Genomic DNA, 14,512 nt, shown 5'->3' with positions numbered 1-14,512 from the left:
ATTTTATATTATTTACAAGTCGTTTGTGTCAAGCTATCCCTCTTTTGTACCCACTACTGTTATCCCTAATAAATATCAAATTTATGATACTCCCCCGTCTCGGTTTATAAGTCATCTTAGAAAAACCAAATAATTCCAAAAAAGTTAGGCACAGTACATTAACTTTCACCTCATTTCTGTTTTTTTTACATGAATAAAGGAATTAACCGAAAAGAGACGTGGGGCGTTTATGTTTTTAATGACTTGATACTAACTGACATGACATGCAGTGGTCAATTTATAGTATGGACATTATATTAGCAAATTAACTTTAATTTCTCTCGTTTTCCTCTTTGTCTTGGACGTGGTGCACAACCTAAGATTGCCTATACACCGAGACGGAGGGAGTACTCTTCCGAGTGTCTTTTCTTAAAAAGGAAATTAAATAAAAACTAAGTTAGGAACCAACCATTTTCTAATGGAGTACATATAGATGGGTGATGAATTTACCCCCACAAGTTTATACCACGTTGAAGTTCTAATATACCGTTTTGATAAAAAAATACTTTAATATAGCTATATCTAAATCTATGTATACTTATTGTGAAGGCTTTAGACTTCTTACTATGAATAAAGTCATTTGAAAGTATATTGTTCTTTAATTTCTCGACATAAAAAGAAGTTTTGATAATTATAATTGTGTAACGGTATGTAAATTATGGATAACCATAACACCAATAATACTATCCAAAATATTTAATTGAACTAATGCTTCATCCTATGTGTTATAGTTGTGTTGAATATTGTGTTCAAGGTATGTTATAGTTGGACTCTGAGTTGTATTGTGTTTATATAGGTATGCCCTTGACCTCTCATATATAGTGGAGGCAGACAAACGAAATAACCTATGCTAATATAATAGCACATGAACGCAGGGGAGACGGCTGCATGTGTCGGTGCCCAGGGTGGTCTAGGTACGGTATTGTGACGGTGTCACGGGGAGGAGCGTCAGTAACCAAGCTCCAGGGACGTAGTCATATCGTTGAACCTCATTAACAAATTTCGGTGGCGTGCTCATTTGACTGCTTGGTCCTCGGATGAACGACTATACATCTCTTGTTTATTCTATCAAGTAGTATCAATGCTAGGTTATCTGGGGTTGATGGTTGATCTAGAGGAAAAGGATGAAAGAAATCGTAAAGAAGATCAGTTGGATTTAAGCTACACTTGACCGATTTCGAGCGTTAAAACTGGAAGAGATCAAAGTTGACAGGAGTCATTGAAATCAACGCGAACTCCGGAGCGTGTCAGCAGTGGCAGATCATATGCATACAACGGCGGCGATGCTAGCTAGGGCATGCAGGCTAGTTGGCATTGTTCGCTGGACGTACGATGCATACATGAATTACAAGATACAGGGGGAGATTTCCATGATATATATCATCAATATGCATTTGCTGTCCAACGCAAACTTCTCAAATATGCACATCTTCAAGGGGAGTATCTCTGTATCTTGCAATCAAATTCCTCAAACTGTGTACTTACATTTCATATTATTAGCCCCGTTGAAAACTTAACCTAGTTGTCATCAACCACCAAAAAGGGGAGATTGTAAGTGCATCTAGTGCCCCTTAGTGATTTGGGTGGTTTGAAGATTTATATGTTAAGAGACTGATAAGTTCGTAAATGTACACAGGCTCTATAAGTCGCTGAGGAGTTTGAGTTATTCGATGAATATCGACCCTTAAAAATGTATTTCTTCGAGTGAAGCCTTTGGTCATTCCTTGAAGACTTTGATCGCAAAGAAATTGATATTCCTCTTAATGATATTAAAGATGAGAAATTCGGTGTGTCCCGATGAAAATACTCTGAAGACTTTGAAGCGTGAAGATTTACTCTTTCTGTTTCATTTTCTTTATTCTCGAGTTATAGGAACACCGTACTGTTAAAGGGGGTCAAGGTAAAACTACCGAAAGAATTTCCTCATGATGCTCAACCCAAACCTACACCTATTAAATCCTCAGAGTGAGGTACATGAGATACACGAGGACTTTCACAATTGAAAGTTCCGACCGTTGCCGCGCCACGCGCCACCTGTCCCAAATCTTATCCACGCAACGTTCATATCATTAAGGGCATTTATGTCAAATCATGTCGGAATGCTCCCAAAATTTAAATAGCCGCCCCCACAACCACTAGCTGGTTGGCTGCTCTGAGAGAAACTGACACTAGTCATTTAGAACAACCCAAATTCCTCAAAGCCTTTGAGGAAAATCATCAAGTAAGGAAATACCTCAAACACTCAAACCCAAACCAAAACCCAAGTTATTGAGCATCTCCGAAGAAGTTATTCTTGTGTGGAACCAATGCTTGTAACCTTTGAGGACTGTGCATTCACCAGATGGTTAGGCGTCATCGTCTAGAGCATCCAGCAGTCAATTGTGGATTGTCGGGTCACCTAGTTTGTGAGGGTTTGGAAGTATGCCTGAAGACTTACGATGAGTGTTGGGCGAGGACTGTGTGTCCTTAGCTCAAGGAGAATACGGTAGGAACCGTGTGTCCCGGAACTGTGTGTCCCGTGACTGTGTGTCCCAGGACTGTGAAGATGGAGATCGTCACCAAGATGTACGTGTGCTGAACGCGGAGGTGCCGTTCGTTCGGCACTAGATCGGGATGGATCGTGATGGGATCGCAGGACGGATCGTGTTGAGATCGTGGGACGGGCTGCGATTTGGATCGTGAAGATGTTTCACTACATCAACCGCGTTATATACGCTTCCGCTTAGCGATCTACAAGGGTATGTAGATTCACTCTACCCTCTCGTAGATGATCATCATCATGGATAGGTATTGCATGTGCATAGCAAAAATTTTGTTTTCCATGCGACATTCCGTAACAGTATAAAATTTAAAACACACGCATTTTCTAACAGAAAACAAATGGTTAATCGAAGGGTTGGACCCATCACTGCGCAGTTGGCAAAGCCGACAAGTTCTGGCCTAGCAAAGTATTCTCTCTTCCCTCGTCGATGTAAGCTCTGAAGAAAAGAAAGAACCATGCGCTATGTGGCTGAGAGCGACTTCCCGCCACCATAATCAACCCGGTGCTCAACCTGGCCTCCTCCGAATCCGACGATCACACCATAAGAACCATGCGGTATGTGGCTGAGAGGTGGGTATCACACCACCCACCTCGTCCTCCGAATCCGACGCACCCATTTCCAACAACAACAACAGATTGAGGTGCACATCGTGCGCGCGGCCTCTAGCTCACCCGTCTAGCTCATTTGGTAGGGCGCAAGGCTAATTAGCCTTGATGGAGAATTTTGTTTGTATAAAGGGAACTTTTATTAACTTAAAATGTAGCATGAAGTGAATACAATTCATGATGACCAAGACGCGGCCTCTACATAGCTTGATGGACATAGCCAAACACCCACAGTCTAAAACAAGACAAAAAGATTAAAAAATGGACATGTCGGCACTAGTAAAGTCAAATAGGACCGTCACTATGCCTATTTCAAAAAGATGATGAACCAATATGGAGGTTATGATGCCATTCATGTTGGGAAAAACGTCCATAGCCATCCACTCCAATTGCGTACACACCACCTTCACTAGTGGGAACAGGGCCTATAGCCCCGACCCGTAAGGGGCTTTAGGCCCGATTCACCAACCGGGACTAAAGGGGCGGGACTAAAGGCCTAACCTTTTCGTCCCGGCCCTCTTACACGCCGGGACTAAAGGTGCTCTACGTGGGCGCCTCGTAGCGCCCCAGGGGCAGGCCCTTTAGTCCCGACTCGTTACACGGACCGGGACTCAAGATTTTCAGATTTTGCTGGTTTTTGGCTTTTTTTAATGAAATTATTTTTGGGTTTTAGGGTTTTAGGATTTAGGTGTTCAGGAGATTAACGTGATGCCTCGTTTTTTGTTCGGGAATTAGTTTTCATATAATTAAAATAGAAATAATTATGCATATATATATATATATAAGATTAACTCATCTTACAAGCTCATATACAATTATATGTAGATCTGAATTATCGGGACTAGAGCCCGTCTATTCGATTACATGGACAAACATCAGTAATGGCCCTTAGCTACACTAAATCATCCTTTGTCTTCTATAGCTTCCGTCCTCAGAAATCCCGCAAGCTCCTCTGCAACAGCAATCGCGCGTTGCTCTGGTAGGACCTTCGTCCTCATGGCCTCGTGCTATATAAGAAGAGGAGATGAATATGAATATCAATCATGATAACAAAGAATGACGGGTAAAAATAGAGGTGTGAATGTTCATTGCTTACGTCAAATCTTTGCTCCTTGAACTCAGAGGTAAACGTGCGAATGGTCTCGCAAACATAGTATCCGCATAGATGCGTTCCCCGTGGCTGCTGGTCGCGCTTTACGAGAATGGAATATATATAATCAAAATAATAATCTAGCATCATAAATGTATTGAAAATTAATAGAAGTATATCATACTACTACTTACCTGAGCCGCTCTAAAGGTCAGCTTCTCAGGAAAGTTACCGGGAGTCACGCACTTGAACCGATTCCAAACCCTGCCCGACAAGGATAATGATTAATTGATATATCAGAAAATCATCGAAAGAGACCGATAGAGCGCAAGAATGATTAAAATTACACTTGGAGTATGTGCTGCAGGCTTTGGAACTGTTCCAAGGGTCTCGATAATGGGTCGAAGGCATCAACTAGTCCCTTATCAATTTGAATGTCCAACAGAATCCAATGGAAGCAGCACATGTATATATATATGTGTGTGTGTGTGTGTGAGTAACTTATCAATTACACTTATAAGTGAATGGACACAACAGAGTAAAGACCCTCACCTGAAGTTGTATGGAAACAGTATGTGGTCACAGAAATTTTGATCTCTTAGAAACCTAAGAAGGTTTTCCTCCGTCTCCTTGGGATAATTAGTTAGCGTCGCTATATGTATTTTATCTGGATCAATAAACCCAATATTTATGATGCTCTTACTTTTACACTCCAGAATCTTCATTCTGCATAATAGAGTACAAGTTATATATAGACAATGAATTGAAATAACTAAACAAGTTATACGTAGACAACGAATTGAAAAACTTACAGACAATAGCAACTCATAAGCGATTTGTCGAGGGCGTCGCCATTGTACATCTGGAAGAGTTCATCAAAATCGATATGGATTTCTTCGGAGCGGCCGTAGTACTCCTATGGGACACTTAGCACGATCATCGTTCTCCCATTCTTTGATTCACTTAAGTACCATTTATGCAAGTAACGCATATTTGTTGGGAGATCATCTTTGCTGACCAAAGGCTCTTCCATGAAAAACTGTGACTTAGGGGCTACCACAGCCTTGGGTATCCCCTGCACCGGAGGGGGAACATTCTCGGTTAACACCTTGAGGGGTGGGATCGGTTATTTGGCCTGTTGTCCAAGCTGAGGAACGTCTGTTTTTTTCTTGCTTGTAGTTGAACTTGATTTGCTCCCACTTGCACTTGCATGTGACTTGCTCTTTTTCACTTCCTTCTGCAATCTGCGTGTATAGTCATCAGGCTTATAGTGTAAGTCATACTGTGATGGAGTGGTTATGAAGTCTTTTTGCCCATGCTATGTTCTTCTCGGTGTATTTTGGGCGGGGCTCGGGTTCCTTCCTTTTCATCTGCGCCTCATGTTGTTCCTTTGCTATCCTGGCGTTTTTCTCGGGGGTACGATCATAAGGTCTGATAGGAAGATTAGCATGAGGTACCTTTGGGAGGGGCGACAGTTTGCGCTTTGGGGAGCTCCGTCGCTTAGAAATCATCGACGAAGCGTTCTTGCTGGCGACGTGGCCGGGCCTTTAGTCCCGGCCCAGAGGCACTCCGGGACTAAATGGTCCAGGCCAAAGGCCCATTTTCTACTAGTGCTTGAATAGCGGTTGGTACTCCGTGCGGTGAAATATAGACCACGTATGAAGGGAGTCCATACAATAAAAATAACCTGCAAAGGAGAAGATTTTTCGTAATTAAAAACCACATCATTTCTACATAACCAAAACAACCATAATAAGGCATTAGCTCACACCCTTAATAGCAGTTTGAACCTATAAGGAATGCCGTCCAACCAGTGATAAAAAATATTGACAACACACGTGGGTGGTTATGATTAGACGATATTTGGATGATTGACCATGTAGAATGCGGAAACATGCATTTGAAAAAGTGGTGTCTGATTGTCCTGTCATGAGTACAAAAACCACACATCTTGCTTTGTTGCCAATTGCGACCGGCGAGGGTATGTTTGGTGAGCATCACTCCTTTCTGAAGATACCATATGGTACAGAGAGTAGAATTTTTGACTCCCATATTTTCTCATTATTATCTATGGATACCTTCGAATGTGTGAGCACATTATACCGAGAGACGACTCTGATGGATCCAGATTTTGTGAGGTTCCAATGAAATACATCTCGTTCTTATGTCAGGTTAATCGTATCCAATCGGGACAACCTTGATGGAGAATGCCATCCGTTTGTTCCTGGCTTCTGGTTTTTCACATGCACTTGCAGGATCTTGTACTGAAGATGCTTCATCTACGAAACTCAAGCATAAATATGTGTTTAACTCTCATCTTTCTCTATAAGAAGAACCCAAAGTCGATAAAAAAACAAGATCGTTGAATCACCATGTCTTTTATTCATCACGGAATAAAACAGCTTCCTCACGGGGGTATTATTTTATTTTAGGAGTGCACAATATGCAGGCACTTTAGTACTTAGACAAAGACATAAGTATATATCCCTTTATCATAGACAGTTCACAGGTCCGGGTAATTGTGTTTCACCAGACGAGCAAGTGGGAGACCATCGGACATCGGAGCCACACGACAAACAGTAAGCCCGTCTGTTATCTTCACCTGGCTCGTTCCACTGCTGAAAATCAAGTCAAGCAGCGCACCTGCAGCGATCCCAATTACCACACCAATTCCGATTCCGGCGACTGCTCCGATTACTGTGAGAGCTACAGAAGCGATTTCGATGTTAAGTGCTATGAACCGAGCTTCTATAGCAGCTGTTGCTAGATCTCCCACCACAAGGCTAACTACTGCAGTTAATGCATTCACTGAATTCCTAACCGCTGCCTCCATCTTGTCCTCTGCCGTGAATATGTCCCACACCATTACACCTGCTGTAAAAAGCAACACTGCAACCCCGACTTTTCCCAAAGCTTCGAATGTGTAAGTCACCACGGGTTTTCCTTGACCGGCTTGTGCAATAATTTTGTCATATACCTGGAAAACATGCAGTGATATCCTGTATCAATTTCGCACCATACATAGGTTAAAAAATGGACTTGAAATCACCAAATGCAACTACTTCAATTCAATTTAGTTTTGTCCATCAAATCGGAGCTCATAAGAATACGCCATATATGTATATTTCTATATATATCTTGACTGTTGATTATTTGAAACATATTTTTTTATGTCCCGATTTCTTTCCTTTTAAAACCTTTTGTTCACACTGCAGTACCACAAATAATCTATTTAAAAAATAGAATATTATTTAAATACTGAGACAAAAATTGTACTATGGGGGACCTTAAACATTGTTAGTTAAGAAATTAATTTATGATAAACCTTTAAAGGGCAAGGTTTAGAGTATAAGTTAGTTCATACCTGTAGCTTCTGTATATCACCCAAGTTCTTGAAAGCACCCCTAAAACCAAGTTTTCCCATATTACTGCAAGTACAGTGGGACAAGGAGAAAACATATTAGTGCAATTACATGCACTGCTGCAAAAGTGTTGTCGTTAAGTCTAAAGATTAAACAATGATTGTGTTCTCTAAGTGATTCCAAAACTTATTTTCATATTTCAGCAATGTTAAGCAAGTACAACAGAATTTGGAAAAAAATTCAGCAAAGTTCACTATATTACCAACTTGATAAAATAAGTTTGAATAACCAAGTGGCTTAATCCAATAGTTTTGGGTTAAATTATCATGAATTTTGTTTTGAATTCCCATCGTGTAAAATTGTAATGTTAATAATAATAATAATAATAGCAATAATAATAATAATAATAATAATAATAATAATAGCAATAATAATAACAATAGCAATAGAAATAACAATAACAACAACAATAATACTACTAATAGTTATAATGATGATGGTGATGATGATGATGATGATGATGTAGGGACATACTCTTGCACAAGATCCTCAAACAAGATTTTACTCTCCTTGAGCCATTTTGAGAATTGATTTGGTACAAAATGCTGAAACTTTTTGGCATTATCAAGCGCAGCTTTCTTATACATGCCGGCCTCAAGAGCAAGGCGCCGAGCTTCCTTCTGTTGGGTGGCTGGATTGAGCCACTTTAGCTGTTTGATGAGGTCTTCACTGTGGGTCTTGAGCTTGTCAAGGTAGGTGAGACGGGTATTGTAACTACGGATTAATTGGAGGGATGTTCCGATGGCCTTGGTGCAGTAGTCATACACATCCTTGGCAATAGATTGCTTGGCGGGGTCCTCGGTTTGTTTTATCATATCCTGTGCACTATCAAGGACATGGTACACCTTATGACGGGCATCTTTCGCGTCTTTGAGATACTTTTGCTGCTCCGCGTATGACTGGAACTCGAGCTCTAGAAGCTTCTGCACTTCTTGTCGGTGGATCAATTCAGCTAGCTTATGAAGCTGCCCTGGACTTAAATCAACTGGATCACGAGATATGATGTACGCGGTACACCTGAAAAAAATACAACCAAAAAAAGTCAAAGGGAGAGACGGAAGGATACAAGACACTAGGATTCGATTGTATACAGACACGAAATTAAATAATAACTGCGCCGCCTTCACGTAGGGGGCTGAGTTTGCGCATGGGTCTTCTTGTGTTTACACATAACATCTACCGTGTGGCTTGGGTCGACGATGGTATCTGATGAAGTCGAAGTCGCTTGCTCGGAGATTAGAAAGGACGATGACGCATATTGGGGAGAAATGATAACCATGACGCCGGAGTGCTAGGTTGTTGAGGCCATGTATGTTGACGTATGGGTGAAGTTTTATGTGTGTGCCGCTTAGCTGTTTGTGATGGTTTTCGTTCAGTTTTTCATCAATTAACTAGATAACTCTCTTCAATATTTAAGTAAGGAAGGGAAGGGAAGGGAAGAAGCATTCACCTTGGCCTTATTTAATTAACTAGATAACTACATCGAGTGGTTTATTTGATGTGTCCATTTCAGCGCGCTGCACAAAAATAAAATCACATGTGAACCATCAACAGTCGGATCTGAAACCTCCTGACGCCGGCGCCGGCGCCTCCGTCCACTCCTGCTGTCAGCGTTTCCCACACCTCTCCCCAGCGCGCTGCAGATCCCCTGCTGCTCCAAGCAGCCCCCGCTGATTCCTCTATCTACTCTCCCCGTCGCCGTCCCTTGAGCGCCCGGTTCCTCCGAAAAAACAGAGTCTAACGGCCATTTGCACCACGTTGTCCACAAAGTGTTTGTCAAAATACTTACAAGGTATATAGTGCTTAGCTTTATATTTGTAGATGAATTTGATGTACGTTGCTTGTAGTTTTGAATTAGTTGTAATTCATGTTTGCGGATGGGTTCTTCCTATTATTCTTCCGACGGAGAATTTGATCTTCAAGAGGAGAAGGAAATCTTAATAATCCTAACTATCCACATCGATAAAAAAACCGAAACACGATGATTCGGTTTTCGATTATAAATAATTATGGAGGGAAAGGATTGATGCCCATAACAGATTAATGAGGAGCTACTTTGTGGAGAAATCCACATACTCCACATCATACTTTTGGCGCCGTTTTAGGATGAGCATCGAGTTGTTTAAACACATTGCGAAGAAACTTGTAAGGCATGATCGGGTTTTTCATAAGTGCTTGTGTGATCAAGCATAACATGATCATCGACAATGAATGTGGACAAGATTTAGACAATTCTCAGTACGAGTTGATGGGAAGACCCATGCTAGTGCGTAGGAGCGGTGGAAGGGTGGCCCGCTATGTTACCTCCTATCATGCCATTCGACGTGCCGAAACGCATAATGAGCTTTAAAATGATCCAGTCGAGGAGTGGTGCATGGTCTTCAATATTCACGTGCAGAGCTTCCATCATCCCTTCATCAACGCACTCCCGGATGTGGTGGAACCGGGTATCTATGTGCTTGCTCCTTTCGTGATGAACCGGAGTTTTGCACAATGAGATTGCAGCTTGGTTGTCAATCTTCAATGACACCTTCTGCACCTCCCGCTTTGCAAGAATAGCTAGGAGTCTTCTCAGCCAAACTGCTTGACAAGCCGCCGTGCTTGCCGTTATGTATTCTGCCTCGCATGAAGACAGTGCCACCACCTTTTGCTTCTGAGAATTCCAGCTAATCGGATTCGGGCCAAGGTAGAAATTCATGCCCGTTGTGCTCTTTCGGTCATCAACATCACCTGCCATGTCGCTATCTGAATATCCACGAAGGATCAATCCTTCCTTTCCGTTTTTGTACGTGCAACCAAGATTAATGGTGCCTTTCACATAGTGTAGAATTTGATTGACCGCGCTCATGTGCTCGGTTGTCGGATTCTCCATGAAACGACTCACGATCCCGACTGGATAAGCGAAGTTAGGTCGGGTATGCACCATGTATCTTAGGCTGCACACAAAGCTTCGATACATTGTGGTGTCCACCGGCGGATTTGAGCTACGCTTGCTCAACTTGTGACGTTGGTCCATTGGAACTTGTGTCTCGTAGCAATCTGACATGCCACACTTTTCCAATAACTTGACCGCGTAGGCCGATTGACATAGGGAAATCTCTCCGGAGCTTTGCTTCACTTCGATGCCCAAGTAATAGCTGAGTAATCCCAGATCACTCATCCTAAACTTGTTCTTCATTTGCGCCTTGAAACGTTCAATTTATTGTACGCTATCTCCGGTGATAATCAGATCGTCGACATAAACTCCAACTAGCAGGTTTGAGCCTTTGGAGTTCTTTGTATAGACCGCGTGTTCGAGGGGACATCTCTTGAACCCGAGCGAGACCAGACTTCGGTCTAACTTTGAGTTCCAAGATCTTGGCGCTTGCTTCAACCCGTAAAGTGCCTTCTTGAGCTTGTAAACTTTCCCTTCTTTGCCTTTCTTCTCATAGCAGGGGGTTGTTCCACGTACACTTCTTCTGTGAGATCGCCGTTGAGGAAAGCGGATGTAACATCCATATGATGAACCTTCCAATCCCCTTGTGCTGCCAAAGCTAGGAGCACTCTCACCGTCTCGATTTGAGCAACCGGTGCAAACACCTCATCATAGTCAACTCCTTGACGTTGAACGTAGCCCTTTGCAACGAGTCTTGCCTTGTACTTCACAATGGCACCCTCCGTGTCCTTCTTTAACTTGTAAACCCACTTCAAACCCATCGTCTTTTGGTTTGGAGGTCGGGTTACCAAAGTCCACGTGTTATTGCTCTCAATTGCCTTCATCTCCTCATCCATGGCGTGCGTCCAGCTAGGACTTTTGCTCGCCTCTACGAAGTTCGCCGGCTCCTCAACTCCGAACAGACATAGTCAGGAGTACTCGAGCGTAACTGGCTTTGTGTACTTGTGATTTTCTTGAGGGTCTTGTAGCGACGAGGCCCTGAGGAGTCCGTTGTGGCTTGCGAAGGAGGCGACACAAATTGTGTCGGTTTTGATGCACTTGAGGAAGATGGCTGAGACCCTGGTGTGTCATCGACATCCGTGTCGTCGGCGTAGTCGTCGTGACCGTGACCATCATCTTGATTATCGCCGTCACTATGCGCCTCGTTGTCGATGTTGTCGTCGAGATCTCCGCCTGTGTCGTGCACGGCGTTGTCGCTATCTCCTTGCGACCTATGCGCGTCGTCGTCGGTGTCGGCACCATGATGATCACTACCATTGTGGTCACCTTGGTTGGGCGTCTTGCCAACCACCTGGACATCCTCCCATGAATCATCATCAGTTGGAAATTCAACCGTGAATATTTTACAGTTTGGAGCACCGTCGGCTGCTGCACTCCAATTCCACGCTTTGTTTTCTTCAAACACGACGTCGCGTGAAATCCGTAGACGCTTGGTTTGTGGATCATAGAAGCGGTATGCCTTGGTGCCGGAACTTCTCTCGTATCCGATGAACACCATCTTGGTGCTACGATCGGAAAGCTTTGAGAGGTGCGGCTCCACCGTCTTCACATGTGCCACGCACCCGAATGTCCGTAGATGAGACACATTCGTCTTACGTCCGTAAATTGCTTCATACGGAGTCTTGTCGATCACCGCCTTCATTGGAGCCCGGTTGAGAAGATAGACCGCCGTCGAGACAGCTTATCCCCAAAAAGTCCCCGGCAGGTTCTTGCTCTTGAGTAAACTCCCTCTTTATGCCAATCTTCTCGCAGTAGTCGTTGAACTCATTCGACGTAAACTCTCCGCCGCGATCTGTCCGTAGAGCGCGAACCTTCAGCTTGTGTTCCATCTCTGTTGCAGCCTTCAGCTTCTTGAATGCTTCAAACGCCTCATCTTTAGACCGTAGGAGAACGACCCACATATATCTCGAGTAGTCGTCTACCACAAGGAACAAATACTTCTTTCCAGCGTGAGTTGCCGGGGTGATAGGGCCACATAAATCACCATGGAGCAGCTCGAGTGCATCACTTGCACGATAGGTAGACTGAGCAGGGAATGGCCTGCGGTGCTATTTTCCAACCAAGCACCCGTCACATACTCGATCAACATGGTCGATAACTGGCATCCCTGATACCATCTCCATCTTTGACATCTTCTTCAAGGCGTAGAAGTTAACGTGTCCAAATCTAGCATGCCATAACCACGAATCATCATCACTCTTGGCGAGCCAACACTCCGGTTGAGATTGATCAAGGTTGAGGATATAGAGCCTATTACGTGTGTGGTTAACACGAGCTAGCACGTTTCGGAGGTTGTCGAAGATCGTCATCACTCCGTTCTCGATATTCACCTTGCATCCATTCTCGTCAAGCTTCCCAATAGAGATGATGTTGTTGCAAAGCCGTGGGATGTAGTACACTCCGGTGAGTATGCGATGTTCGCCTGTGAGACCCTCGAATAGGATAGATCCTTGCCCGCAAATTTCCACCGCTGAACCATCACCGAACTTGACCGAGCCTTCAACATCATATTCCAGCTCGAGAAATTTCTCCTTGCATCCCGTCATGTGGTTACTGGCACCCGTGTCGAGATACCATGATACGTTGTGATCCCCGGATAACTTAGGTGTCACATTCTTCTCATGAAGTAGCACCTTTCGGCTTGGTTTCACAACCATTGTTTCAGCGAGATCACAAACTTCGGCCATCAGAAGACCTGGACCTTCGTCTTCCTCCTTTGCCAAATTTGCCTTGATCTCCCGCTTGTCAGGCTCCGAACAATTCTTTGCAAAGTGCCCCATCTCGTTGCAGTTATAACACTTGACCTCGGACATATCCAAGTTCCATTGCTTCCGCCCTTTAGATCGATCTACATTACCACGACCTTGTGGCTTGCCTTTTCCTTTGCCTTTTCCGGTTTGTCCATCGCCCTTCGTATTGCTTGAGCCTTCGCCATCGTCACGCCTTCCTTTGCTACTTGGGGCCTCCCAATCTGCGTGCGAGTACATGAGTTGGTCACTACCTCCTCCTTTGCCTTTCCGACAGCCACGAGCATTCTCTTCCCATGTCCGCAAGCGTCCGATCGCCTCCGTTATGGTCATGTCGTCGATGTCGTAAAGCTGCTCGAGCATGCCGATGATGTTCGTCAATTTATCAGTCACTGAACTGAAAAACTTCTCCACTATCTCGGTCTCCTCGAGTTTTGAACCAAGCGCGCAGATCTCTCCCACCAGAGTAGTAAGACGCATGGCGTAGTCGTTCACCGATTCAGTTTTCTCCATCTCCAACTTGTGAAATTGGCGCGTCAGCACTTGTGCCCGAGCCTTGGTGACGCGATCTTCTCCGATCCTCATCTCCTTGAGTGCGTTCCACGCCTCTCTTGCCATCTCGAACTCCGCCAATGTCATCAGCACGGAATCCGGTGTTGGAATTATGCCCTAGAGGCAATAATAAATATAGTTATTATTATAATTCCTGTATCAAGATAATCGTTAATTATCCATGCTATAATTGTATTGAATAAAGACTTATATACATGTGTGGATACATAGACAAAACACTGTCCCTAGCAAGCCTCTAGTTGGCTAGCCAGTTGATCAAAGATAGTCAGGGTCTTCTGATTATGTACAAGGTGTTGTTGCTTGATAACTGGATCACGTCCTTAGGAGAATCACGTGATGGACTAGACCCAAACTAATAGACGTAGCATGTTGATCGTGTCATTTTGTTGCTACTGTTTTCTGCGTGTCAAGTATTTGTTCCTATAACCATGAGATCATATAACTCACTGACACCGGAGGAATGCTTTGTGTGTATCAAACGTCGCAACGTAACTGGGTGACTATAAAGATGCTCTACAGGTATATCCGAAGGTGTTCGTTGAGTTAGTATGGATCGAG

General features: G+C 43.6%; 2 protein-coding genes across 2 annotated transcripts in view; one reads left to right on the top strand and one right to left on the bottom strand.

The window, feature by feature from the left end:
- Positions 1–11, top strand: part of LOC123441252 (23 kDa jasmonate-induced protein-like) — a 1,344-nt gene extending 1,333 nt beyond the window's left edge. Inside the window, exon 3 of the mRNA XM_045117740.1 lies at positions 1–11. This exon is cut by the window's left edge and continues 358 nt beyond it. The gene's annotated coding sequence lies outside the window, so the exon portion shown is untranslated.
- Positions 12–6,738: 6,727 nt separating this feature from the next.
- Positions 6,739–13,894, bottom strand: LOC123442318. The gene is made up of 4 exons (XM_045118330.1): positions 13,788–13,894; positions 8,174–8,716; positions 7,642–7,705; positions 6,739–7,254 (listed from the first exon to the last, which is right to left on the bottom strand). The coding sequence occupies exons 1-4, from the start codon at positions 13,892–13,894 to the stop codon at positions 6,781–6,783; spliced, it is 1,188 nt and encodes a 395-aa protein (XP_044974265.1). The 3' UTR covers positions 6,739–6,780.
- Positions 13,895–14,512: the final 618 nt, after the last annotated feature.

The sequence above is a fragment of the Hordeum vulgare genome, chromosome 3H (genome assembly GCF_904849725.1).
Source record: "Hordeum vulgare subsp. vulgare chromosome 3H, MorexV3_pseudomolecules_assembly, whole genome shotgun sequence".
NCBI lineage: Eukaryota > Viridiplantae > Streptophyta > Magnoliopsida > Poales > Poaceae > Hordeum > Hordeum vulgare.
The sequence above is the reverse complement of the archived record's forward strand: the minus strand, read 5'-3'. Positions and strand labels throughout refer to the sequence as shown.

Coding starts and splice junctions, on each gene's coding strand:
- LOC123442318 (XM_045118330.1), bottom strand. CDS start 13,894: ATGGAGAAAACTGAATCGGTGAACGACTACGCCATGCGTCTTACTACT. Junction 8,717..13,787: donor GAGACCGAGATAGTGGAGAA/GTTTTTCAGTTC, acceptor TATTTTTTTCAG/GTGTACCGCGTACATCATAT. Junction 7,255..7,641: donor GTGATATACAGAAGCTACAG/GTATGAACTAAC, acceptor CATGTTTTCCAG/GTATATGACAAAATTATTGC.